Genomic DNA, 25,272 nt, shown 5'->3' with positions numbered 1-25,272 from the left:
CGAGATGGCCGTTTGCTGGACTTATTGAGGTCTTAAAACCACAAACCACACTGTATGATAACAATAACAGGCTACTATCTGGCAATTGCGCAATTTGCGCTGCTGCAGTCAGAACCACAACAAGGTGCCTTGGTGGAGAGGAGTGCTCACAAAAGAGAAGGGAAAAAAGTACACAAATAAAAGTGAGATGAGAGAACAATAAAATACAATAAAGTAAAGGAAGTAAAAATAAGAATAATACATTTGATTTATAACACACTTTACATTCTTGCGAATCTCAGAGTGCTACAGGGTTTAAAAACATGGCATAAAAACAGCATAGGCAACCAAACAATAACATGGGACCCAACTAGGCTAAATCCATATATGGGCTGAACTAAAAGGGAAAATTAAAACTAGGCAAAAACAGGGCAAAGACCAGGGCAAAACAGGGCAAAGACAAAAAAAAGCCCCAAGAATAATTAAGGACACGCTTTGTTAAAAATGTAGGTTTTTAGTCCATGAAGAAAGTAAGAGAAAATGAAGAAGAACAAAGAAGATAACGAAAAGAGGAAAAGAAATGAAGCATGCTGCCTGTCCTGTCCTGACTCAAGCCCTCACAAGATTGCATCAGAGAAGCGTGAGTCAAATCAAGACGTACATGGAGTCGCGCGCCGGTGTCGCGCAGCGAAAGCAGCCGATCTACAAGCTCACAACGCGTCGCAGCGAGAGGCGTTGTGAGCTTGCAGATCTGCTGTTTTCGTGTCCCCTCACCCGCCTGCCAGCCAAGCAGCCAGGCAGGCATTATTACACAAGCACAACGCACCCACCACAGCCACAACCATCCAACCAGAGTGACGTATGCCGGACGCCCCTGGAGATGCACCAATGGGCGCCGTCCTCTCCTCTCCTCTCCGCGCTGATTGGTCCGCACCGGCCTCGGGTCTCGCACGTCTCCGTTAAATGACACTTTACTCTCCTATCAAGTTCACTCAACGGTGAAAACATACACATCCCGTACTCTCAGGGACCTGAGCCGGATTAGTAGTACACACCACTATGGCCTCCTCGACACACAAACAGAGCGAACAGGTCGACGTGTTCGCCGGCTTCAGCACGGCTTTCAAGTCGTTCGCCACAGAGGCGATCCACGTTGGCCAAGAGCCAGAGCAGTGGAAATCCATGGCTGTGGTGCCACCGATCTCCCTCTCCACCACGTTCAAACAGTTCGGACCGGGGAAACATGCTGTAAGTACCACGATGGAGCCATCCATCCATCTCTACCTTAAGGTCGTTTCAGGGAGGATGATGATGATGATGTGACATAGCCCTAGTATCTATCGCTGTGGCCTTTATCTCTCTCTACACCGATAACGCATGAGGACGAGAGGAAACCGGCTGGCGACTGTCAGATTTTACACCGACACTAGTGACCTGCCGAATTCCGCGACCGCGGACTCCATGACTTTTGTTGTGATTTGGGGAAGTTCGCTCACGTGGAGCGAGTCGAGGATGCTAAGTGAATAACTTGATCGACACGTTTAAATAGATTTGAGGAAAACGGCTGGAGTTGTTGTACATATTCATTGTATCACATAACATTCATGATATATGCTGAGGAACTTTTCAACATTTCTACAAGATCTTTTTGATTGATTGAATGCTTTATTAGTCAGAATGTAAACAGCACGACGTACAGTCATACAGTAGGGGAAATAATACAAAAACGTCCTGGGGACTTGTTTCCATTGTGGTCCTATATATCTAAGTAGATCTCGACTTGTGTTAAAAGGGAAAATTAAACGCCTGGTTGTCAATACATTTCCACAAGAACCATCAGAATATATGATGACCGGAACTCAAACACCAATACATCAATATATTACATCAACAATGTTTAAGTGGCTTGCCATCCTCTCGCCCTGACACAAGCGTGGGTTTGCCAAACAGCGACCCTCTGCCTCGAGTCACATATTTCGATAGGCCACCAATGCAGCTGTAACAGGCACGTGCCGGTGGGTCCCCGTTATGTGAAGCTTTGCACCCCGTTGTTAGCCTACCGACTACAGAGACAGCGGAGAGCACTATTTCACTGTGACAGAGCAAACTAATGAAGCACGACATTTCAATCCTCTATTGGCGTCTGCGTTTGTAAACAAAATAACCAACATCAAGTAGAGACTTTTTGGCTAAGTCCCTTCCTGCTGCCTGGCCATATGGCCAGCTCTTTAAGTGGGTTTATGTAATCATGTACTAATGCAGGGGTCTTCAACAGGGGGCAGAGTTACTACAGTTCCAAATCGTTGTGTAATGGGGAACATTACCCGAAAATAGCAGATGTACAAGCTCACAGTGATCTTGTAGATCTGCTATTTTCGGAGAGTTGGTGTAGAGGGAAAAAAGAACAGAGCCAATGGGTCAAGTTGACTAAATATTGAGGGTTTAAAAGGTTAACTATATAACTAAATACACATTAGCATGAATCCAACTGTTAGATTAGATATTTTATAATCAATGGTGTATTAGACTTTGATTTGTATCATTTTGGATAATTGCATAAAGCATGATGTATTTTGCTCAGAAGGGACAGTTCTGTATCTGGCTATATGATATGTCTTTGCTCCCGGGCCTGGCCTATACTCTTTCTTTCCCGTGAAAGTTGTGGTTACAGTTTATCCATGATGCCTCAGCACAGACAACCTTGCCACCAAGAGGAGCCTTCGCCCCTGTTCATGTTGATATTATATTGTGTGGTGGGGTTAATAAAAGATAAACTGTCTGTTATATTGGGGAACATTTTGTATTACCAGTAGATAATATTGTTATGCTGTAACTACCACCTTGTCTCTCCTGTGCAAATAAGTAAGCTAAGTAACCCAGATTATTATTTAAGACTGACTCCGTGTTACTTCTTTTACGGTATTCCTTATTGAAAGCATACTATCCTTGTTTTTCTAAGTTATCACCAACTATCTATGAAATCTATGAAAAAGTTCAAACTGCAACACAATTGTATACAATATGTAGTGGGGGTTCCTGCTTCATCTGTCTCTCAGCTAAGGGGTCCTTGACCTGAAAAACAATGAAGACCCCTATACCAATGCCTTTAATAATACCATGTCTGTGTATTCTCTTTAGGGATTTGAATACAGTCGGAGTGGAAATCCTACAAGAAATTGTCTTGAGGTCGCTGTGGCAGCCCTGGATGGAGCCAAACACTGTAGGTTTATTGAAGAACAATAATGACATTAGGCCCTAAGACATCCCCTAAGACTAGGGGACCATTAGAGAATAGATGGTCTCACTGCAGGAGACCAGCTTTTCACTAAATTCCTTCTCAGCACCCTAGGGCTGTGCGACATGGACAAAATCAAATATCACAATATGTTTGACCGAACGTCTCAATATCGACATTGTGACTATATTGTGTGGATGATTATTGGTGGTTTCACAAAATATTTACACAATGAGATTTCTTACAGGTAATGTCTATAACACACATATAACGATATTACGATATCCAAAATCCCAGACGATATCTAGTCTCATATCACAACGTCGACATAATATCAATATATTTCCCAGCACTACTACATTTTATTTTACACTTTTCTTTTTCTATATTATTTATACCACTTTATGTCATTTTTCTTTGAATGTTGAAAGAACTTATCTGGCCAATAATGTACCAATAAAAGTCTGATTCTGAAGTCGGTTTATCTGTATTGGGTAATCTTATCTCATTTCATATTGCTTTTTAGGTGTGGCAAATGTTGCTGAATTATGATAGATGAGGTTGAGTCAGTAGTGCGCTGATGCAGCTGAAGTTTGATCAAACAAAGAAACCTAGATCATAATAGCAAGCTTCTACAGATATAGAATGCAAAAAGAAAAAAGCACAGGAAGTAATTGATTCAGTCTCCCAAGAAGTCGAACAATGAAAAGAATTTATGGTCATAGAACATGTCATTAACTGTGAATTTCCTGCAGGCCTGGCTCTCGCCTCTGGGCTGGCGGCTACAACGACCATCACTCACTTGCTAAAGTCTGGAGATGGTATTGTGTGCATGGACGACGTGTATGGAGGTAAGAAATAAATATCCCTCTGTGGCTTGAAAGTGTGTATAACAACATTATAATAAGGACTGAAGCAGCCTTGATTCTCACCGTGTTGGTGACAACAAAACCACAACATTTTGGGATTTAATCGAGCTCATGACCTGTGCCTAATTCCGATCTATCCACTATACTGTCAAATAGAGCAGCTATCCCTTCAAAGTATTCTTTTAAAACATTTATGGTAATATGACGTGCTGAATTGGATATCGCTTATCTCTCCAGGTACCAATCGTTACTTCCAAAAGATTGCAGCTCCACTTGGCCTGGACGTGGGTTTTGCCGATTGCACAAAACCTGAAAAGCTCAAGGCTGCTCTCAAGCCCAACACTAAGGTTAGTTGAATAACATGGCACGTTGCATTTTTGTTTGTTACCAATACCTAGCAAACCCAAACTCAACTTTATTTAACATTTAACAAGACATAATAGTGTAGAAAGACTGAAAACCAAGGGCAGAGAGAGAGGAGAGACCTCTGAGAAAAGACAGGGATTATATTTGAACCCGGGTCCTCACACTCACTAGGAACATTTGGTCTGTGTGCACCAACTGGCTGAGCCACCAGGAACACCCTCAGTGTCTTTTAAAACCCACTTTTATAGACTTGCTTTCACCTCCTGATGTGTTTGTTTTTTATTTGTTTACAACTATTTTATAGTATTTTAATGACTTGCTTTACAGCACTTTATGTGTGTTTTGTCTTTGCTTCTATTGTAAATGGTCTGCAACTCTGCATTTCTATATCGCCTTTATCCAAAGCGATTTAGATTGTACATTACATTCACCCATTCACATGAGTTAGGGGTTCAGTGTCTTGCTCAAGGACACTTTGACACAAAGCCAGGAGGACCTAGGATCCAACCGGAAACTTCTATATCCTGAGAAGTGATAATGGAAATAAATATGTAGTGTCAAATATCTACAAATAGCTAATAAATACCCAAACTCAAATCTATCTCCCCTTCCAATTAAGTAATGATCCTTACTTCTATGAGTTATTTGAGCATGAGTGACCGTGTCATTCTTAATCAGCATACTTGTCGTTCTTTTGTTTTGCTTGTTAATTGCACCTTTGGCCTCTATAATACGCTCTCAATAGGCTCCCTTAGTTGGCACAATAGAGGAAACATGACTGGATTTGACTTGTTTAAACAGACTCTACTTTGGCTATAATTTCACCGCTTGGTTTTGAGCCTAAACCAGCATTATGCAACCCCAAGTCTTTGCCACCAGGAGCCAGGTGTGTAAACCTTTGCTTTCTATTAAATATCACAGTTTTTTATAGTGTGTGTTTCCTTTTTTTCATAGCTGGTGTGGATTGAGACCCCCACTAATCCCACCATGAAAGTTGTTGACATCAAGACCTGTGCTGATTTGGTTCACGAATACAACAAGGACATTGTGGTAGTAGTAGACAACACATTCATGTCTGCATACTTCCAGGTAAGTGTGTGTGTGTGTGTGTGTGTGTGTGTGTGTGTGTGTGTGTGTGTGTGTGTGTGTGTGTGTGTGTGTGTGTGTGTGTGTGTGTGTGGGTGTGTGTGTGTGTGTGTGTGTGTGTGTGTGTGTGTGTGTGTGTGTGTGTGTGTGTGTGTGTGTGTGTGTGTGTGTGTGTGTGTGTGTGTGTGTGTGTGTGTGTGTGTGTGTGTGTGTGTGTGTGTGTGTGTGTGTGCGTGCGTGCGTGTGTCTGTCTGACGTGTGTGCACAGTGCACACATACATCAGAGGAGTGCACGCTCTCTTGACTCTGAAACACCAATATAACTGTTTACTGTGCTTGGATTCTCATTCATGTGGAAACAAGTCATTGATTAACCCAAATCCCCTCTTGTTTCTGTCTTTAACTCTCTAGCGCCCACTGGCTTTGGGAGCTGACGTCTGCATGTATTCAGCCACCAAGTACATGAACGGTAGGTAAATACACATACAGACATACTGGCACATCCGCCTCAAGCCTGAATTATGCTTTGTGATATAACTTCCGGTGACATGTTGCAACAGCTGTTTCAGATGAAAAACTGAAGCATGTCTTATGGTGCTTTTTTACCGGCAGGTCACAGTGACGTGGTAATGGGCCTGGTTTCGGTTATACGGGAGGATCTATATGAGCGACTGAAATTTCTACAGAATGGTGAGTAACTGGTACTGTACACGCGGAAGTCACCCACATCGTACAGTACATGTTTTAGAAGTCCACACCCTTGTCAGACACTCCCTTGAACAGGATAAAAAAAAGCATCTCACATTTAATCACAAGGCTGTTACAAAAATGCGTTGCTAAGCACAGCCGTGATTAATGTTTCTTTTCTCATGTGTATAACTTTGAAAGTACATCATAACATTTTAAGAATCTTGTAAAAAACACTGTTGCCTCATCTTTGTATGTAAATGTGACTAGTCCTAAAGGATGATAAATTGTTTTTAAAATCTCTGGAGAGCCAGTAATTGTGAGGTAACTTTTAATGGTAGTCTTTAATGGTCTGTTGTCTCTGTCCAGCCTTCTCCAAACAGTAAACTCTGACCTACTGTACATTGGCTTATCCAACATCCAAAACATGCTCTCAGGTGCCAAGGTCCTGTACCTACATGCACGGGGCCGGCGCAAGGCAATGTTGCGCCCCGGGCAAAATAGTCAGAAAGCGCCCCCCCTCAGTTCTTCCCACAGACATGTCTGCCCAAAACTCCAGTTTGTTTGTTTTCTTTCTTTTTCCACAATGCCACTGTAGGTGCCAAATATTTTGGTGTAATTACTCAAATGTAATAGCTGTTTACTGTGTGGTTATCACCGTGTGGGTATTGCTGTTTTGGTATCTACTGTATAGGCACAGGTATAGCTGGGAAGTTTTCTGTCTTCGTCAGATGTTTGACCCGGAAGGGCAAAAGGTTTTTGACCGCTGTGACACCATGTTTGTTTGTCACGCTGTGTTGGATTTATCCATGGAAACCAAAATTGGACTTTAATCATAATTATGCATGGTGGATATAATAAATAATTATATTCTTTATTTTTATATTTTTTACCAAAAATGTTATCCCACGATTTTTGTAACCCCTATTTTTTACACCCAGTGCCAATTATCTATGTAATCCTGGGCACTACCTTCCCTCTGCCAACCTAGGGAGGCCAGGGCCGAGCTCATGCCTCCTTCAGTGCATGAGAGCCAACTGACCTTTTTATCACCTGACAGGGGAGAGCTTCCCTGGTTGGACGTAGCGCGTGGAAGGAACACGTTATTCCAACCAGTTCCTTTCCCCTCCATCAGGCGCCCAAGGCCAGGGCCAGGGGGAGGCAGTATAATGACGAGGATTACTGCATGTTTTTGTGAGGGTACCTACCCTAGGGGACACGGGGAGAACATGCAAACTCCACACAGATTATATTCTTCAAGAAAGAACAGCCTGCAGACTATCAAATAAGAAAAATTAAAGGACTCTCAATTGAGAGTCCAGGTGAATGCGAGGTGCTCACAAAGTCTATGAAGACAGAGAAGCCCTTAGTCTAACTTCAAGCACACTTTCAAAGAGCTCAGGATATACGTAGTTAAAATTAATTTATTGTATCTAGGGCATAATTACGGATCCCCTAAAGGGACATAGTCTTGAATTATAATATAACAAAATGTAAAACTTTAAAAAGCAGTGAAAGGATGCTGACCGGTTTTGACCGTGTGGTTTCAATTACATCAGCATATCACAGCAGAACTACTGAGTAGGTAATGTCTTTTGTCACAGTGATTAGTATAGAAAATAAAGCACAATATAATATAATACAGTAACCACATTGTGTTAACACTATGCCAGTTTTCAAGGTCAACACAGCCTTTCTACAGAAAACATAGGCTGCACAGTGTGCACTGTGCAGCCTATGTTTTGAACACTACACACAGCAAAAGGTATCATTATGGTAACATCATCATCAGCCAGGTTACTCCTGGGTTAAAACATCTCAGTAGTTCAAAGTAATAGACTGAGCTCCTCCAGCCATATTAGTTCTTGTTACAAAAAATGTATACCAAAAGTGAAATGCTTATGCTTGTCTGACTTTTATTTAAGCTGGCTTGATACTGTATTATCTCGATAAAACAACATCTAGCTTTCTTGTGATCTCAAGAACATTATCTCATGATCTCGAAAAAAAAGTTATCTCATGATGTCGAGAAAACAGTGTTTCGTTTTCTCGAAATAACGTCAATTAACTCGAGATCACAGGAAAGCAAAACAAACTAAGTCGTTATTACAACAGAAGGCCTTTTAGGACAGTGCCGATGCAGGTTAAATTCCCAAAAGCAGTGCATCTGGCTTGGCTGGGTCCTCTGATGGACGCAATTGGTTGTGGACAACCTACTCGTGTGTCGGGCCATTTGTTCAGCGGGGAGGGGAATTGGGGGAGATGGCCTGTTCCTCTGCATACGTTATGCGGTGAAACTACTGGCTGTCAGGTGAAAAGATGCAGCTGGGAAGTCGGAAGACACATGGTTATCTACACAGTAATGACCAGGACCACAGTACAAAGGGGAACTGGCAATAACCTGTCTTTCTCAAGGCCAATAAATGTCAACATCAAGAACAGATGTTTCAGAGAAACAACATAGATACAATGTACAGCAGGTTTTGTGCAGCATTAGTGGTGCATAATCATAATCAATTCCTATTTTGGTATGTCATTATAGGCAGGTTTCTGAAGGGAAGGTAAGGTGAATTTATTTTTAAAGCGCCTTTCAAAACAAATGTTACAAGGTGCTGTACAATAAATAAAATAAAATAAAACAAGAACACCACATTGAAATAGAGTAAAAAAAAGAAACACAACAATACAGCCAAAACAATACATAGAAATAAGCAATATTACAAAACCATTTTTTTTTAACAAACAATATTACAAAACAAAATGTTTGCGAAACAAATGGGTTTTTAGCAGCTTTTTAAAGGCATCGACTGACTCTTCGTTTCTTAGGGACAGTGGTAAGCCATTCCAGAGAGTGGGGGCTACCACTGCAAAAGCTCGATCACCTTTGGTTTTCAGCCTCGTTATAGGGACAGTGAGAAGGAATTTGTCTGAAGACCTAAGTAATCTCACATTGACCTTGGGGCGCAGTAGTTCAGTTAAGTCATTTGGGGCCAGCCCGTGGAGAGCTTTATAGGTGAACTGTCCGCAGCCCTCCTCTGAGACACAGATGGGGTAGACAAAAATGGTACCATATTACAATGAGTATTAATGAGGACCAATTATATGAAGATAGGTTGAAAATGGGTGAAGTTGTCCTTTAAGTGGTTGAGCGATTAATTGATTAATTGAAAAGGTAATCGACAGTGGTAATGGTTGTAATCGATAGTTGTAGCCCTATAATCGACAGTGGTAATGGTTGTAATCGATAGTTGTAGCCCTATACAGTGTGTACAGACAGCATGGTGGTGTAACCAACCCTTCATTCTGTGTCCTCTACATGACTCAGCCCTGGGTGCAGTGCCGTCTCCGTTTGACTGCTACCTGGTTAACCGAGGACTGAAGACGCTCCACCTGAGGATGGAGCAACACTTCAAGAACGCCATGGCCGCCGCCAAGTATCTGGAAGCGGACCCCCGGGTGGAACGTGTCATCTTCCCAGGTGACTTATTCTTTTGCGGCCATAGCTGATCTAACATACAAAAGTGGTTGCTGCTGTTTGTCCTTCTAGGGCAGATTGTATGTGTTGGTTTGTTTTACGAAACCCTTTAGGGTCTAGGGTGGGGTTTGTAACATAATGATGTTTACCAGGTTGTTGAGCATAGGAGGGGCAAATAAAGGAGACCACACAAGGTTTTGAGCAAAAGGTGCAATGTGCTTTTACTCTTTAAGCAGGATGTTATTTACAATATTTACATTTCCTCAAAAATATGCATATACAAACCAAGCCACTACCAAGGGACACGGATGTTGCCAAAATAACAAAATAAGCATCGAAGGAAACAAAAGACAGACTAACTAACTAACTAGTTGTAGTGAGAACAAAAAGCCTGCCTACCTAACTACTAACCCCCAAAAAAATCAAAAATACATAAGTGGCAACGGAGATCCAAGTCTTCTTCTGTGTACACTTAAGTACTTTCACAAATAACCCCAATTAATACCCCTTAAGATGCCACTAGATGGGTGACATAATAACCAAAGCAACAGAACTAGTTTATGAGCAGCACTTTAAAAACCGACACGTTGCATTTCACATCACAATGGCCTGTGTCTCCAGTTACCTCATCTTTTTAATTCTAGCCAGCAGATATGGGATTTTCAACTTGATCGACCTGTTCTTCTCTCTGCCCCCCCCCCCATCCCCACCCCGCCCTCTCTTTGTGTAGGGTTGCCTTCACACCCTCAGCATGAGCTGATGAAGCGACAGTGCACAGGCTGCCCTGGAATGATCACATTTTACATCAAGGGAGAACTGGAGCACGCCACTCTCTTCCTCAACGCCCTCCAGGTGAATAATACAGTGATAGACGTAAATTGTTCGGAAGGTAAATGTGTTGCCAAGCCTCCCAGTCCTACCTCTGTTCTGCTCCAAAAGTGTTAAACACAAGTTTTAACACTTTGGGTGTGTCACCTACAGTGACACACCAAAAATAGGGACACCAGGTTGAAAGGTTAACAAACTACATATCCATTGTGGAACATAATCCAGTGTTCATTTTTCTTGGCATTGTAGTACACTTTGTATTGTGATTGCTGCTTTTCAAGTTAGGCAGTTAGTCATAAACCACAGCACTTGATGATCACATTTTACATCAAAGGAAGACTGGAGCACACCATCCTCTTACTCAACAATCTCCAGATTAAATTATACAGTGGCAGACCTCTCACTCAGGCGCAGAACAGTGCCATCAGCTGACTATCAGCTGTAGTCTCTGTGTTGTGTTAAAGACCAACTTTAAACATGAGACCTCACCCAATGCAGAATTTTACAACTCTTTTTTTTTTATAGCTGGTGTGAAAAATGTGACAATAAACTGAAGCGGAAGTTCTTAAGGTTAAAAGAACAGTCTTGTGAGTAGTTGGCTTGATTTTTCTTAATGGCTGGAAGAAGTTGAAATATGTAATATGTAATGAGTAACATTCATTAACTACTACTGAGTCTGATCAAGGTACTAAACTCACCCCTGATCCAGTGGAGCTGATCAATGGCCAACAATAGTACCGTAACACATTCGTTTTGGATTATTGTTCAAGTTAAAACAGACTACCAATACTATAATACGAAAATACTATAGCTTAACTACAAGCTCACAACACGTCGCAGCGTGACACATTGTGAGCTATATTCGGTGCGTGACACGGCACCAGTGGTGTCATGGGGGCCACACGGGGTAGGACGGCATGTGGCCGGTAAATCTTTCACGCCCATCTACGGCCCAGTACAGTGCACGCGCGTACCCAAATGGTACCCAAATGGCTACTTTGCATAACAGCTTTACAAGTGTGAAATGTGTCCTCACTCCTTGCATCTATTCTATAGGCTACACGGTAAGCAACACAGCATCTTGGCTTCAGTAGAGCTGCTGCCAGTATCCTATCTGCACACCATCTGCACGCAGCAATGCCTCAGAGTCAGCCACCGTCAAAAGAAGAGAAAGATACTCGTTCAAAGCAAACTTTTAGTTTCAGCTCTATAATTCATCGAATTCCTTGAATTTGTATTAGTTTAAAAAGACAAAATCTAAGCGAATAAACATTTCCTATACAAACATGTTTCCTACTTTAAGGTCAAATAAAACGCGTGTGACGTCATTAAAATACCGTCCTGCTGGGAAAAAAATCACCAATACACCCCTGCATGGCACACAACAAAGTATAAATCAAGGGATAGACTGTAGTGGTTCAGGGACGCTCCCAGGTTAAGTTGTAATAGGCAATGCAGAAGCGTGTCAAAAGAAACAGAGGAACAAAGTGATCTATCTATCCATCTATCCATCCATCCATCTATCTATCTCTCTGCATCAGTTTTGTGCACAGTACAGATGTTTTGTGCACACTGCCAGTAGGCCAAGGAAGTACCTCCATGCGGTTTTTTCACCTGATTTATACTTTTGAAATATTTCACTTTTATTTTATAATGGAAGACGGTCAGATCCGTCTGAAATACATACATTATGGCTACGTTTATAGATGACTCACGTCATAGATTGGAGCCACACGCTTATTAGACCCTGTCTTAAGTCACTTATTACATTTGAACTTTTTCTCAAAGCCTAAAATTGGTTTAAAAGTTACTGTAAAAGTCCAATGGGTCATACAATCAGAAAGTGCTGATGGAAGCATGAGTATATAGGAGTCAGTGGAAGTCATTCTATTCGCCTCGAGCCAGGACATTTCTCACATTGTTATTTAAGTGATTTTTGGTCCTACTCTGTGTGATGGATGGCTGGCTCAGGCATTCTCTTTGACTGCTGCAGGTTATAAGAGTTTGATCTTTCAGGTCGAAAATAGTAGTACTGCCATGTTCTACTCATGCAGAACTGCTACTTCAGCTAACTCTACCGTTTAAAGTTAATGTTTCAAGGTAGATATTTCAATATTGATGTAAAAGTATTTTTGCAAAAAATACTAAAGTAAATGTATTTTTCAATAGGGTAAGAAATAAAGTAACTTTGGTTAGATGCAAAAGTGGCACTATTTAAAGCTGTGCTTTGCAATTACATTTTGTATTGTAGTCTGTAAACTTATGTTCCTATGTTTGTGTATTGATTTCAGTTGTTTGCAGTCGCTGAGAGTCTTGGTGGTTATGAAAGTTTAGCAGAACATCCGTAAGTATTTATTTCCATAAATGTCTTCACTGATTTGTAACAGTACTTTTCCAATTTAGATAGATGCTAGTTATGTTATCCAGAATAGATGCATGTTGGTTCACTTGGTCACATGTGCCATGTGCATTATTTAGAGAGATGTGTGCTGTTAGCTTTAACACAGATGCTGAGTTATTTATGGTCATTTATATAGGGTGTTGTGACAAATGCTAAGTTTGATGTTTACCTGGTATCCTAGTTACTCTGTAGCACTTACTTGTTTTCTTTGCACTCTTATTTCCTGGACCATTAACCCTGTTGTTGTTTGTTGACTGCTGTTTCTCTGATATAGCACTGTTCTCAACCTGTAGGTCGGGACCCTCAGGGGGGGGGGGGGGAGATGACAGTGAAGTGATAATTTAAAGACTTTTAAGAAAAAGAGGCGTTGTGAGCTTGTAGATCTGCTATTTTCACTATATTTATCTGTGGAACACAATTGAATGCCTCAACTCCTACATTCCAAGTGCTTATCAGGGTGGGGAGGGTCCCCAGTTCAATTATGATTATTTTGGGGGGTCATGGCCTGAAAAGGTTGAGAACCACTTTGTAAGTCACTCTGGATAAGAGTGTATGCCTACATTGTCATTGCATCTACATTTATTTATTGGATACATTTTTGAAGAGTGATACCTATCAGTACCGTAGCACCCTTTTCCTGTAGCTAGATCAGTGTATGAAAAAATATGTTTTATTCTTACAATATGAAACGTGTTTGGCTGTTTTTATGACCATTTGATTAGAGGTAATGTTTTGAGCAAGATCTTTATGTTTGACGCAGAAAATACTATCTCTGTTGCAAAACACAGCAAGCTTTAATTCAACAGAGACAAATATAGAAAAACAAAATAGGAAAATCAAATGGCAGAAAACACAGGTTCGCCTGATAAGTTCTATTAGAATGAATAGATTTCCTCTTACTGTAAGCTGTACTGTGCATTCTGGACAATACATCATGTAATGAGGAACGCCACAAGGGGGCAGCAGTGATCAAGATAACTACTAACACTAACTGGGACAGGAGCAAGTGTTTCAACAGCTGATCTTTATCAAGACCATTCATTCACATAATGGCCTTTAGAGGCAACCTAGGTCATATTTTCCAGGGGTTACACATTAAATTGGATATTCTTGGGCAAAATTAGATGTGTCACATAGATTGCTTTTTATTGCTGTGCAACACTGATGTCTACATGTCTCATCTCCTAGGGCTATTATGACCCACGCATCGGTGCCAGAGAACGAGAGAGTTGTCCTGGGGATCAGTGACACGCTGATCCGTCTGTCTGTGGGACTGGAGAATGAAGCAGACATCATAGACGACTTGGAACAAGCTCTGACTGCTGCTGTAAGTACTTACACTGTCAAATCGAAAATAGCCGACGTGCAAACTCACGACGTGTCGCAATGCGAGGCGTTGAAAGCATGTAGATCTGCTATTTTTGCTGCGCAACGCTGCCACATGTGTATAATAAATTAAGCATATAGGCTGTGGAGATTTTTTTGACATGCCCAAAAATCGGAACTAGAATCAACCTTATTGTCACATCAAAGGGGTAAAGAAGTGGATGAAATACGTTTTTGTGCGAGCGTCATTTGGCTGTGGCACACGTCTGTCTTGCCAATTATTAATCGGAGCTTAACTACAGTGATGGTCATGTGTATACCTTTTTGTGTGTATACTTTAGCAGTCCAAGGTTAGTTCTTATCTCGGAGCTGTAGGGGCGTGAGTCTACGAAAAGCTTCCGCCCCTGTCGCTTAATCTGTCAAACATTTACTCTTGTCATCAGGTCCTCAGGAGCTATTACAATAAGTGATCAAATGACCACACAAGTTTGAAGATAAACTCCATTATTCCCGTTTCCAGTTGAGGGCAATGTTTGCTAAGAAGCATTTCCCTGAAAGCAGACCACTATGAGGAACACAATGAGATGTTTTCTTCTTTTGTTTTTGTTTTTGTTGATGGTTTTGTTTTTGTCTGCACCACTGCAGGACTAGGCACATCTGTCAAATCAATACAAATGGCAGACGAGTCAGGATTGGCAATTATCTCTGGAACATTTTGTGTGGAGTGAGTCTGGCCGGGAAGGGTTGCAGACAGGGATTGAGTTAGGCATGTTTTGGTTTCACGCTATGCAGTCCCAACAGGGTTCTGGCATATCCACCCATTACCGCCACCCTCTCTATGCCCCTCCACACTCTCCATGCCCCTGCACCCTAAACATGGCCCTTCATTCTCTCCATACCCTGTGTCCCAATCCATCATGCATCTTAATCACTTAAGAGGATAGATAATCTAATGGAATTCTCCACTGTCAAATTGGTGGATTGGTTAGTCCAATTGTGATGCCAGCTGTGTCGATGCAATCGATACAAAAACGTTTTGTTTATATAAAAGAATTCACGGCTGAGGGGACACTATTCTTATCCTGGCACAAAGATACCAAAACACAGTGCGGTAAACAGAGAGCTTTGGTGTTAAGTTGTTAGTAAAGTAAAGTACTTTAAAGTTAAGTTAAGTTATACTTTATTATCCCCTTTGGGAAATTTCACCTCTACATTTGACCCATCCTAACTACTTAGGACTCCAGTTCCATAGGCAATGGCACGATTATGTACATAGCATGCATGCAGCATGTCTTTTGGTAGTTCACAGAATGGCTGCGTACCATAAAAGATGAGGCACGCCAGCAACACACTGAGCTAACTTTCACCCTGCAATGTCAGGGAATCCCATGCCATTTTGGTTTCCAGCGGGAGTTCCCCATTGACCAGCAAAAATATAATCCAGCATTCACTGTTGTTGTTGTATTATAACCTCGGGAAGGCAGCTTCAGCCCTCGCCATGGCAATTACAATTTAAAATGTAGACATTTAGATTGTAGTGAACATCATGAAGCAGTCAAGTAAATGTAAAGTAAGTGCCAAGAAGTAATTGAAGCAAATAGGACAGCAGGTAAGCATCAAACCAAAGGCACCAAAACCTTGTCATCACCATGAGCCTTGGACATAGCATCTGTATCAAATATGTAGCGCAAGTGATCTCAGTACTTGAACAGACATACCAGCTGAGATTTCAGAGCAAAGCCTCATGTTTATTTCAAAAGCCAAGCCATTGAAAATGACAGTGAAACTCAACTGGGGTTTATACTGTATGCAGAATAAAAAGCCATGTCTTAATGTGCCCCTTGTTTGGTTTAGTTTATTCAATTTATTTGATGTACAATTTTAACATAAATTTCAGCAATAGACAATTGATGCATTGTACCAGATAAAGCTAAATGCTCATTTTGATCTATATAACAAGACAACAATTGTGATGTTTTTATAGAATCTCTTTTTAGACAAATTAGACCAGCACTTGGTTCACCAGACGCACAGTATGGTTTATGTGTCCAATGCTCATACTGTACCACTATGCTTCACGTTCCCCCTAGAATGACTAGTTCAGTCAGAACACGTACTCCTGTCTCATTTCGGGTTCCTATCTGTTTCATCCAAGCTTTATTTGTATTTGTAAATCGGTTATTTACAATGTCATGTGACCCGGTTCAATCCCCGGCTCCTTCTGGCTTTGTGTCCAAGTGTCCTTGAGCAAGACACTGAACCCCAACTGCTCCCTGGGTCCTGTTCAATAGTTGCCCATTGCTCCTAATAGAGATGGGTTAAGTGCAGATGCCAATTACAGGTATTTGCAAATGTACTTGGCCAGCACCCGGTCCCTAACAACAACTAAATGGGGCACATTTGTTTATAATTATTTATAAACATTGTCACTGGATGGTGCAAATTGATCTCTAGTATACTGATTTGTATTCATCAACCATTGCTCTTCTGGCAGTGAAAGACTGGCTTGGCCAGAAACCCCTGTTTTCTGGCCAGATGCAACAGTATACGACCTGCGGCTCCTCTCCTCAGGATGCACATAATGCTTCTGAAGCGCTTTGCTGGCCATCTGTAGCAAATGGAAATGAAATGGAGACAAATGTATTCAGTAATCATCTGTGGTCCTATGGTAAAAGGCTTCTCTGATGGTTCAAGCGTTTAATTGGATCTGACGGCAGGTCAGATCAGTGGGATTCCATTAGATTTCCGGTCAGCTTTGGGGTTTGCTTGGACTCTGAAACTCAGGATGAGGTTAATCATTCCAAATGCCCTAAAGGTTGAGCTCTGCCTAGGGTTTTACTGTTGAATATTCCAGAATGTTTTATTGAGCCCTTTTCTTTCTCTGTGGTAGACCTCAGCTTGCGCCTTCCTTGCCAAGCTGTCTTTTTGGTCTGGAGTTGTGTCAAAAACGTTTGGCATTAGTCCTTCCGTGATGTAAGGTGGTGTGCTCAAACTTACCCATGTTCATGTTGCAGGAAAACGTGTGCTGCACATCATTATATCATGTATATCATTGTTGAACAATAATGACATGTGTATTTCAACTTTCAAAACATTTTCAGAAAGGAAAAAGTAAACAAATGTCAAATGTACTGTAGATAGCCTATTTTCGCTATTTGTTGTACGGTGAAGTATAATAGGGCTTAAGTGGTCCAAAGTTTGTGTCATCTTGTGCTGCGTGAGTATCAATTTAATTTGTCAATTTGACCCCTTTCCTGTTGTTTCCTTTGAACAGCATCCAAAGAAGTAAAATGTCTTCAGGGTGTCTTGAGACCAGTGCTTTAACCTCTGAACAGCGCCACGCAAAAGGCATCAGGTGCCAGAACGATGGCAGGTGGATCGACTGTACCTCAGTTCAACGCACATAATAAAGTATGGATCTATTCATCAGGGAACAGCCTGTTCAAAAAAAGAAAATTATATATATATATAGTTATGCTTACATTTTTACTTAAGCTTCTTTTTAATACCGAATTTATCAGAAGCATCATGTTTAAGCTTGTATTTATCTTATGACATTTATTTAGCTTTATTGTAATGTTTGCATGTATTATGTTTTATTTTTATTTTTGTTGGGAGGGCATTGATGAGGTAGAGTGTTAAGCCTAAATTGTGCTTCGTCGCACGTGTGACACCGTTGTGAGACGTACAAGCTCTCAACGCGTTGCGTCCGCGACGTGCTGAGAGCTTGAAGGTGGGCTATTTTCGCGCGACACTGTCGTGCGACGAAGTATGAATTGGGTGATATTCAATTAAAACTGACCTAAAGGTTTCCTCAAACACACTTTACATTATTTGCCACAGTGTTTGAACGTGGCCGTGTCTTGCTCTGACATGGGGCCATGGACGATGGCGGGGGTACCAAGGAATCCATGTTACAATGGAAAATCAACCAGACCCCTAAAAATATTAATTATTAATAATGGCGTAAGCTTGCGTTAATACATTTATCAACTCAGTTACTTTTTTCAAATGAGTTCAGAGGTTTGAAAGCATTGCACCATGGGATGCGTTTTGCGGAGTGAACGGTCATCTTTTATGCTGTTGTTATAACCCTCAGGCCTTTCTGTTTCTGTGGGATTTAATTGATTTAATTTAAGGAAGCAAAGCCGTGTTTCTTTTAATACTAGAAATAACCAGTGTATTTGAGCTATAACTATTGTGCCTCATCAACTGTATGCCCAGTAAAGGGAAGAAGGGAAAACATAGGCCCTAATTCTGAGTCTGGTTTTGCCTTTTGTGGATTTCCCCAGCAATGAATTGCATTGGGGAAACAATTTAAATAATGACTGAAACTAGTGCTGGAACTGTTTGTTTGTTTTGTTTCTCACTCTCTTCTCAGTGGAATGGTTGGAAAATGGAGCCATTTGTGTTCCACAACCCAACCCAAAACACAATTCATGACAGGAACAACTCTGCCCCGCAAAGACTAACAGCAGTAACTGCTTCTTGCATATTTTAATAAATGTCAAAGCTCATAGCTACATAGCTAGGGATTTGTTTGTCAAAGGCCATAGCTGAGTGGATAGAGATGCCGTCTGGAAATCGGAAGGTCACCGGTTTGACCCTCAGCTCACCGGCTCACCTCAGCTCATTTTATCATGCTTAACAAACACACTGGTCATATTGTGACACATGCAATATACTTATTCAAGCAACACAATTATTTTTATCGTGTCCGGTGTGAATGCACCATTAGGCAGTTACTGCTCTTTGGTTTTGCTGGGCAAAATATTTCTCTGTTTAGAACATCCAGTGACTCTTGTGTTTTATCTGTAGTGAGATGGCTCCCTGTCTGTCTGTTTAGTCACATGTCACATCACTGCTTGAGTACACGCTTCATTGGGGCCGGCCATTCTTGATCAATGTCATTTGTGCTAACAGCAAATCCATTAAAATCAGTTTGCAGTACAGGTCTCCACGTCTCTCACTTCCTCCGAACCGTCGTCTGTACAAACACAAGCACTATAATTGTGAGTTCAGCATCACTGACCATGGTAAGTCAATATGCCACATGCAATTTAGCCCAGAGAGTGCTGTGCTGCGCAAAGGGATCTCTGCTGATAGATAGTTTAAGATGGGTCTAATGAGCCAGTCAAGAGTCCTAATGACCAAAGCATCAATAACATTCCCATAAGGTGATTGAAAGGTTTTAGTTCTTTGTAGAAAACGAATTATTAGACCAAAGACTTTGGTTCAGTATATTTTTTAATTTCCTGTCACCATCATCCATGTAATAGATTTCACAAGATGTTTTTTGCACCGCCAATTTGTTTTTGAGTTTGCGAGTGTGACCTGAATGTTGATTAGGTAATGCTTGAATTATACTTGTTGCTCGTCGGTACTCAAAGTAGAAACAAAAACGAGCACACTCAGTCCATTCAAATACAGTTTGCCGGATGCACGGCTCAAGAAGACTAACAATATAAAAAGAATAACCAGCACTCTGGTACTTTTTAATTAATAAGACACGGGTATACACGGACACGTGTCGCTGTCAAGCCTACCTCAGCGTGTATGATACACATACACGCTGAGGAAGGCTTGATGCCAAAACACGTCTGTGTATGCCCATGTCTTATTAATTAAAAAGTACCAGAAGGACATCGGAGTGCTGTCTACTTTTTATATTGCTCGTATGTTCTCACTGACAATAGCAGATCTACAAGCTCACAAGCGGCATGGGTTATTAATATTTTTGGTGTGTGCGACACCCGCATACGACTAATCTTAACTCAGGGTTCAGTGTTTTCATGCCTCAGAGCATGTTGATAAATATGTCAGGTCTGGACAAGTTTACGTTGAAAGAATAATAATTCTGTAACAAGTAGCCTGTGGTGGAAAGTAACTAAGTACATTTACTCAAGTGCTGTACTTTACTTGAGTATTTTACTTTTTTCAATACTTTATACCTTTACTCCACTACATCTCAGATGCAAATGTACTTTTTAATCCACTGCAATTATTTGACAGCTTTAGTTACTGTTTACTTTGTAGATGTAGATTGTCTATACAAAACATATATTAACCAATTAATTTATACGTTGTCTATTCAAAAATAGTCGATCTGCAATCTTGTAACACGTTGCGATGCGACGTGTTGTGAGCTTGTAGATCTGCTATTTGACACATTTATGACACATTTTGAAACCTTTAGAAAAAGAAACAACAACTTGTGAAAATGGTCATTCTGCATAATGAGTACTTTAAGTACAATTTGATGCCAATACCACATTGTGGTATTGCTACTTTTACTTAAGTGAAAAATTCTGAGTGCTTCTTCCACCACTGCAAGTAGCCAAGAAGAAGGAAGACAGTGATTCAGTGAAAGTTCAGACCATAGTTACTGCAATATGAGGGAAGGGTATTTGCAGTTCAGCTTGTCTCTGTTTCACAGACACAGCAACCCCTGACATACTGTATAGCCACTGATCAAAAGTAGGTGGTCACACTGACAGAGCTTGGCAGGACTTTTCCTTAAAACTATCTAAATTATAAATATGGATTCTGGCTACCTGTCAAATGCTCATTTCTGAGAAGCCTTTCCAGTGAGTCTGGGCAGTGACTAAGGCTGTCACGCTCTCCACTTCCACCTAGCCTGTGGCCAGTTTATCTCTTCCCCGTCTATCTCAGTGTGTGTGTGTGCGTGTATGTGTGATGATGTGTGTGGCTTCAGGCCGCTTTGCAGTAGTGTGTATATACTCTGAGTATTCCCGGTGATTTAATTGTCGATGTTAATAGCTTTCTCATGATGTTTCCGGTTTCTACTCTCCAGTTCATGTCTGCCTGCCCATCTGCCTGCCTGGCTATTCGTGCTGCCTGTACCGCTTGCCTACCTGCCCCCTGCCTAGCTGCCCTGTCTGCCCTGCCTAGCTGCTCTGTCTGCTCTGCCTAGCTGCCCTGTCTGCCCCGCCATCTTGCCCTGCTGACCTACCCACCCTGCCTTGTCCTCCTGCCCCCTCGTACTCCTTTTCATTTCCCCCTTATTTAAAACCTGCAAGTATTTTATAAGATGAGATGATATGAGATGAGATTAGATAAGATGAGATAAACCTTTATTGATCCCCCTGGGGAAATGCAGGTTTCGTATAGCAGCAACAGCAGTAAGCATGAAACACAGGATAGATATAGGAAAGAGCGGAAAGATAAGAGTAAGATTAAAATACGATTTTAGTAAATAGACTTAGAGACTGATTCTACATGTCTGCACTCGGTCTAACGGAGTTAACATGGATATCAGTGAATATAATTGTATAATCTACCGTGAATATATGCATTATTATGCCTTATACACCTATTTCCAGTGAATATACTGTATGAATGGATTATACAGACTATCAACTGTAACCATGAGACTGATATACTTTATGTACTGTGTCAGCAGGTATGTAAGTATATGGATAATATGCATAATGGCAGCAGCTGCTACTGTAAGTAAGTATCTGGATAATATGCATAATGTGCAGTCTATCAGCAGTAAATATAATGATAAATAAGTGGAGTAAATATACAGTCTGTCAACAATGAATGTACGAGTGAATAATTTATTGATTATTACATTACTAGTAATGCATGTTCTGTCTCTGTGTTCTGCACTTGCGTTCACCAGTTCTGGCCAACAAAGGCAGCAGTTCTCAACTCTGATCCTGGGGCTTAGTCCTGGGGTCCCACAGCCTTGCTAGAATTAAATGGATTTAGATCATTTAGATCAATCATGGCTACAATGAAAACCAACATCACTCTGGAATTCTAGTACCAGAGTTGAGAACCGCTGTTCAAATACATTTTGTGACAATACACATATGTGTCATCATGGCTTTACTGTGGCTGCCGAGAGTTTAAAACAACTACATCTTGGAAAGTCTGCACAGCATCCAAGTTACAGTATGGGCATCATCTGTTTACACGATTTGTTATGAGGGAAAGGATAACCGCTTTTACCCCATGGTGTTCCTATTTTGGGCATGTCATAGACAAAAATAATAAAAGCAAAAATGTTCTAATGATAAAATGGCTAAAACAAGATACAAGCGATCAACACATCACAATGTGATACATTGTGAGCTTGTATTTTTGCTATTTTTGAAATGGTTAAAATCAAAATAGAAAGTGGCTTTCACGATTTCCCGAGAAATGTCTGGTTCCAATCTACAGTATCATTATTTGAAAAGTCACCACCCTTGTCTTCATAGGAGGCTGTCTACACTACATCCTGTTTAAATAGAAGGTTTGAAGTTTGAGTAATACTGTATGTGGATTTACAACTTATATATGAACCCATTAAATTAATAATTAACTGCTACAACTAAACAGGGGCTGCCCATTATTCTGACGTCCCTATAGTCCGACAAATGTTAGGTTAGTGTGAGGTTAGGGTTAGGCTTAGTTGTTGTAACGTGTGCCGTCTGAACACATATCTCATAGCATAGTTAGCCCATAGCAAAAATGCCAAGGCTTGATATGGGTTTAAAACACAGTCCTTTATAACTTTGCACCACTGAGCCAGCTCTCTCTGCTGGAATGGTTTATATGTGTGTTTATATCCCCCGCTGAGCCCAGTCCAGCATGCTACTGTACCCACTATTCCTTTTTGTTTTTTTGAGTTGCCAATTATTTTTTACCCCCTTTTTCTCCGTAATTCTGTCATTATGCCAATTAATTCCTCCCCACACACATTTCCTGCCCGACTTCCTTCCCCCGAACACGGGCCAATTGTGTTAGTATAGACGCCCGACAAAGCCGTATGCGCCACGGTGGATTCGAACCCACAACCCCTGTGCTGGCGGGCAGGGACCTTTACCACTGTGCCATCGAGCGAATGTACCCACTATTCCTACTACCAAAGAGAGAGTGCTGCTCTTAATTGTGCGATAGAGCAACAGCTTAAATTAGGAAAATATCAAACAAAAATGAGCTTGCATATGCCAATGGTTAATACACATGTCTAAGAGAGAAATGGATGAGGATAGACAGGAGGACAGATCTGCTTTTCTTCATTTTAACCCATTAAAACCGGGAAAGCATCTGTGTCAATTTAAATTGTAACCACTTAAACCATTATTTTATACTTTGGCTATTCAAAAGTAACAGATATACAAACTCATATCGTGTCACTTTGTGCCGCACTATGAGCTTGTAGATCTGCTATTTTTGAAAAACCTTGAATTATTTTGCAAATCTTTGAATATATATATATTGTTTGTGATTTTTTTTTTTACTCAAATCTTTGCTTCTGGGGGTCCCTGGAACAACATATTTTGAGATGGGGGTCTGCGGCCAAATCATCTAAGCATAATAGCTTGATGCTAAGCCGAAATGGAAATGTAAAAATAAAATGTAAAGATGTTTTAAAATATATTTTCGTGAACGGAAGTGCCAGCTTCCTCTATCAGATTTCGGGAGGTGTAGTTCCAGACTCTATATAGCATTCGGACATTGTGGAATAGTTGTCTGGCTACGGAGACTAGTATTTAGAAGACATATTTTTAGAATTGGCCTCAGGTCTTAACGGGTTAATAGTAGTAAGTACGATAGTAGAATAGTAGGATTATTAGTAAGGATAATAATAGGATAGTAGTATAATAATATACAGGATGGTAAGGTAGGATGGGATAATAGGATAGGATAAGATGGCTCTGCAGTCCTGAATGTCAGCACTGTCAGTCCCTGTCTGCTGAGTCGTTGTAAAAACACAATTTTAATCTTACACTTGACTTGATTCAGCAGGGAGTGAAGATGGACTCTGCAACAGCTGTCATTTCTCTTATCACTCATCTGTGGATAAAGAGCCATTCTCTTCTCAGTTCATTTACTAGACAGCATGGACACTTTGGATGGACACCGAGCCAGCTCTTCCTCTTTGTGAGCCCCAGTGGTCCAGATGGCAGCCGAGAGATAACAGAGTATCGACAATGAGGGTCCATCACGTATATACACTCACCATGATGTTCATACATATGTATGAGCATATGTAGTTTTATGGCTGTGTGAATTGCAAAAGGGACCAGACTGGATTGCTATTAACACGCTTATATGGCGCCAGTACTCATCTGTGTGCCTGCAGTCTGGAGTGTTCATTTAACCCATTAAGACCTGAGCCAATTCTACAAATGCCTAAAATGTTTTATGCCTAAGGTTTTAATCGGTCAACCAGTGGTAGACAAAGTACTCAGCCCCAGTACTTGAGTGAAAGTATATTCATGGTCAAATAGGCTCTTACTCAACTACAAGTGAAGGTTGCTCAGTCAAATTTGTACTTATTTATTTGTAAAACAGATACCCAAGTATTCAAAAGTATATGCTTTTGAAAATATTTGCTGTAGTATTGGTTTTGTTCAACATTGTGTATTCCATTGCTTCTTTGGGAAACAGTGAAGGTGCTACTTGAAATGGAGACTTTACCTGGTCCCTTTAAATGCGCAGCTGGTGTCAGGACCCATGAAACATATTCTGTACTGTAGCAAGAAGCCAGACCTGGGGACAGCATGACAGTCACACAAGTTCTATTCCCTCTCCGTAGCAAGAAGCAACTCAGAAAAACGATACGATATGACTTTATTATCAGCTGAGCTCACACTGAAATTTGTCTTGCGACCCAGCAGCCATGTTTGCAACACATAATACACACATTTGACATAACAAATTACATACATTAAAACATAAAGACAAGAGCAACACCGCTCAGCCTACCCCCATGGCCAGACTCTAAATTAAGCCTCAAAGTCGACTGATGGACTAAGGACTTCTTCAGTCTGACCTTATTGTATGTTGGAACGTTGTATCTCCTTCCTGAAGGCAGCAACCTAAATTATATTGACATGGCTAGTGTTTGAAGTGATATTGCCAACCTTAGCATACTGTTATTATATGTAGATGTCTCTCAAGTGGTTGTCCAACAATCTTTGAACAAATGTTCAGTTGTTGTTGCAGCAGTTGTGTTCTGAACACCACAAGTGCACGAATGAAGGTCCTGGAAAACAGG

At 41.0% G+C, this 25,272-nt stretch overlaps 2 protein-coding genes across 3 annotated transcripts in view; one reads left to right on the top strand and one right to left on the bottom strand.

Moving 5' to 3' along the window:
* ptger3 (prostaglandin E receptor 3 (subtype EP3)) overlaps positions 1 to 25,272 on the bottom strand; it is a 186,568-nt gene that overhangs the window by 61,051 nt on the left and 100,245 nt on the right. The gene's annotated exons all lie outside the window — the stretch shown is intronic.
* Positions 944 to 19,202, top strand: LOC308086612 (cystathionine gamma-lyase-like). Of its 2 annotated transcripts, XR_013933259.1 has the most exons (13): positions 944 to 1,227; positions 3,118 to 3,199; positions 3,970 to 4,065; positions 4,321 to 4,430; positions 5,404 to 5,538; positions 5,947 to 6,004; positions 6,148 to 6,225; positions 9,548 to 9,700; positions 10,428 to 10,549; positions 12,817 to 12,869; positions 14,115 to 14,253; positions 17,527 to 17,663; positions 18,634 to 19,202. XR_013933259.1 is itself a non-coding variant. In XM_080430225.1 (12 exons), exons 1-12 carry the CDS (start codon positions 1,039 to 1,041, stop codon positions 17,539 to 17,541), a joined length of 1,230 nt encoding a protein of 409 aa, XP_080286351.1. In that variant the 5' UTR covers positions 944 to 1,038; the 3' UTR covers positions 17,542 to 19,202. The 2 variants fall into 2 exon arrangements, 1 of the variants encoding a protein (XP_080286351.1); XM_080430225.1 differs by having other exon boundaries at positions 17,527 to 19,202.

This window comes from Gymnoscopelus braueri (genome assembly GCF_963280865.1).
Source record: "Gymnoscopelus braueri genome assembly, chromosome: 6".
Taxonomy (NCBI): Eukaryota; Metazoa; Chordata; class Actinopteri; order Myctophiformes; family Myctophidae; genus Gymnoscopelus; species Gymnoscopelus braueri.
The sequence above is the reverse complement of the archived record's forward strand: the minus strand, read 5'-3'. Positions and strand labels throughout refer to the sequence as shown.

Excerpts from the sequence above, each read along its gene's own strand:
- LOC308086612 (XM_080430225.1), top strand. The coding sequence starts at position 1,039 with ATGGCCTCCTCGACACACAAACAGAGCGAACAGGTCGACGTGTTCGCC. Across the intron at positions 10,550-12,816 it reads TCTTCCTCAACGCCCTCCAG|TTGTTTGCAGTCGCTGAGAG; the intron begins GTGAATAATACA and ends TATTGATTTCAG. Across the intron at positions 12,870-14,114 it reads GAAAGTTTAGCAGAACATCC|GGCTATTATGACCCACGCAT; the intron begins GTAAGTATTTAT and ends CTCATCTCCTAG.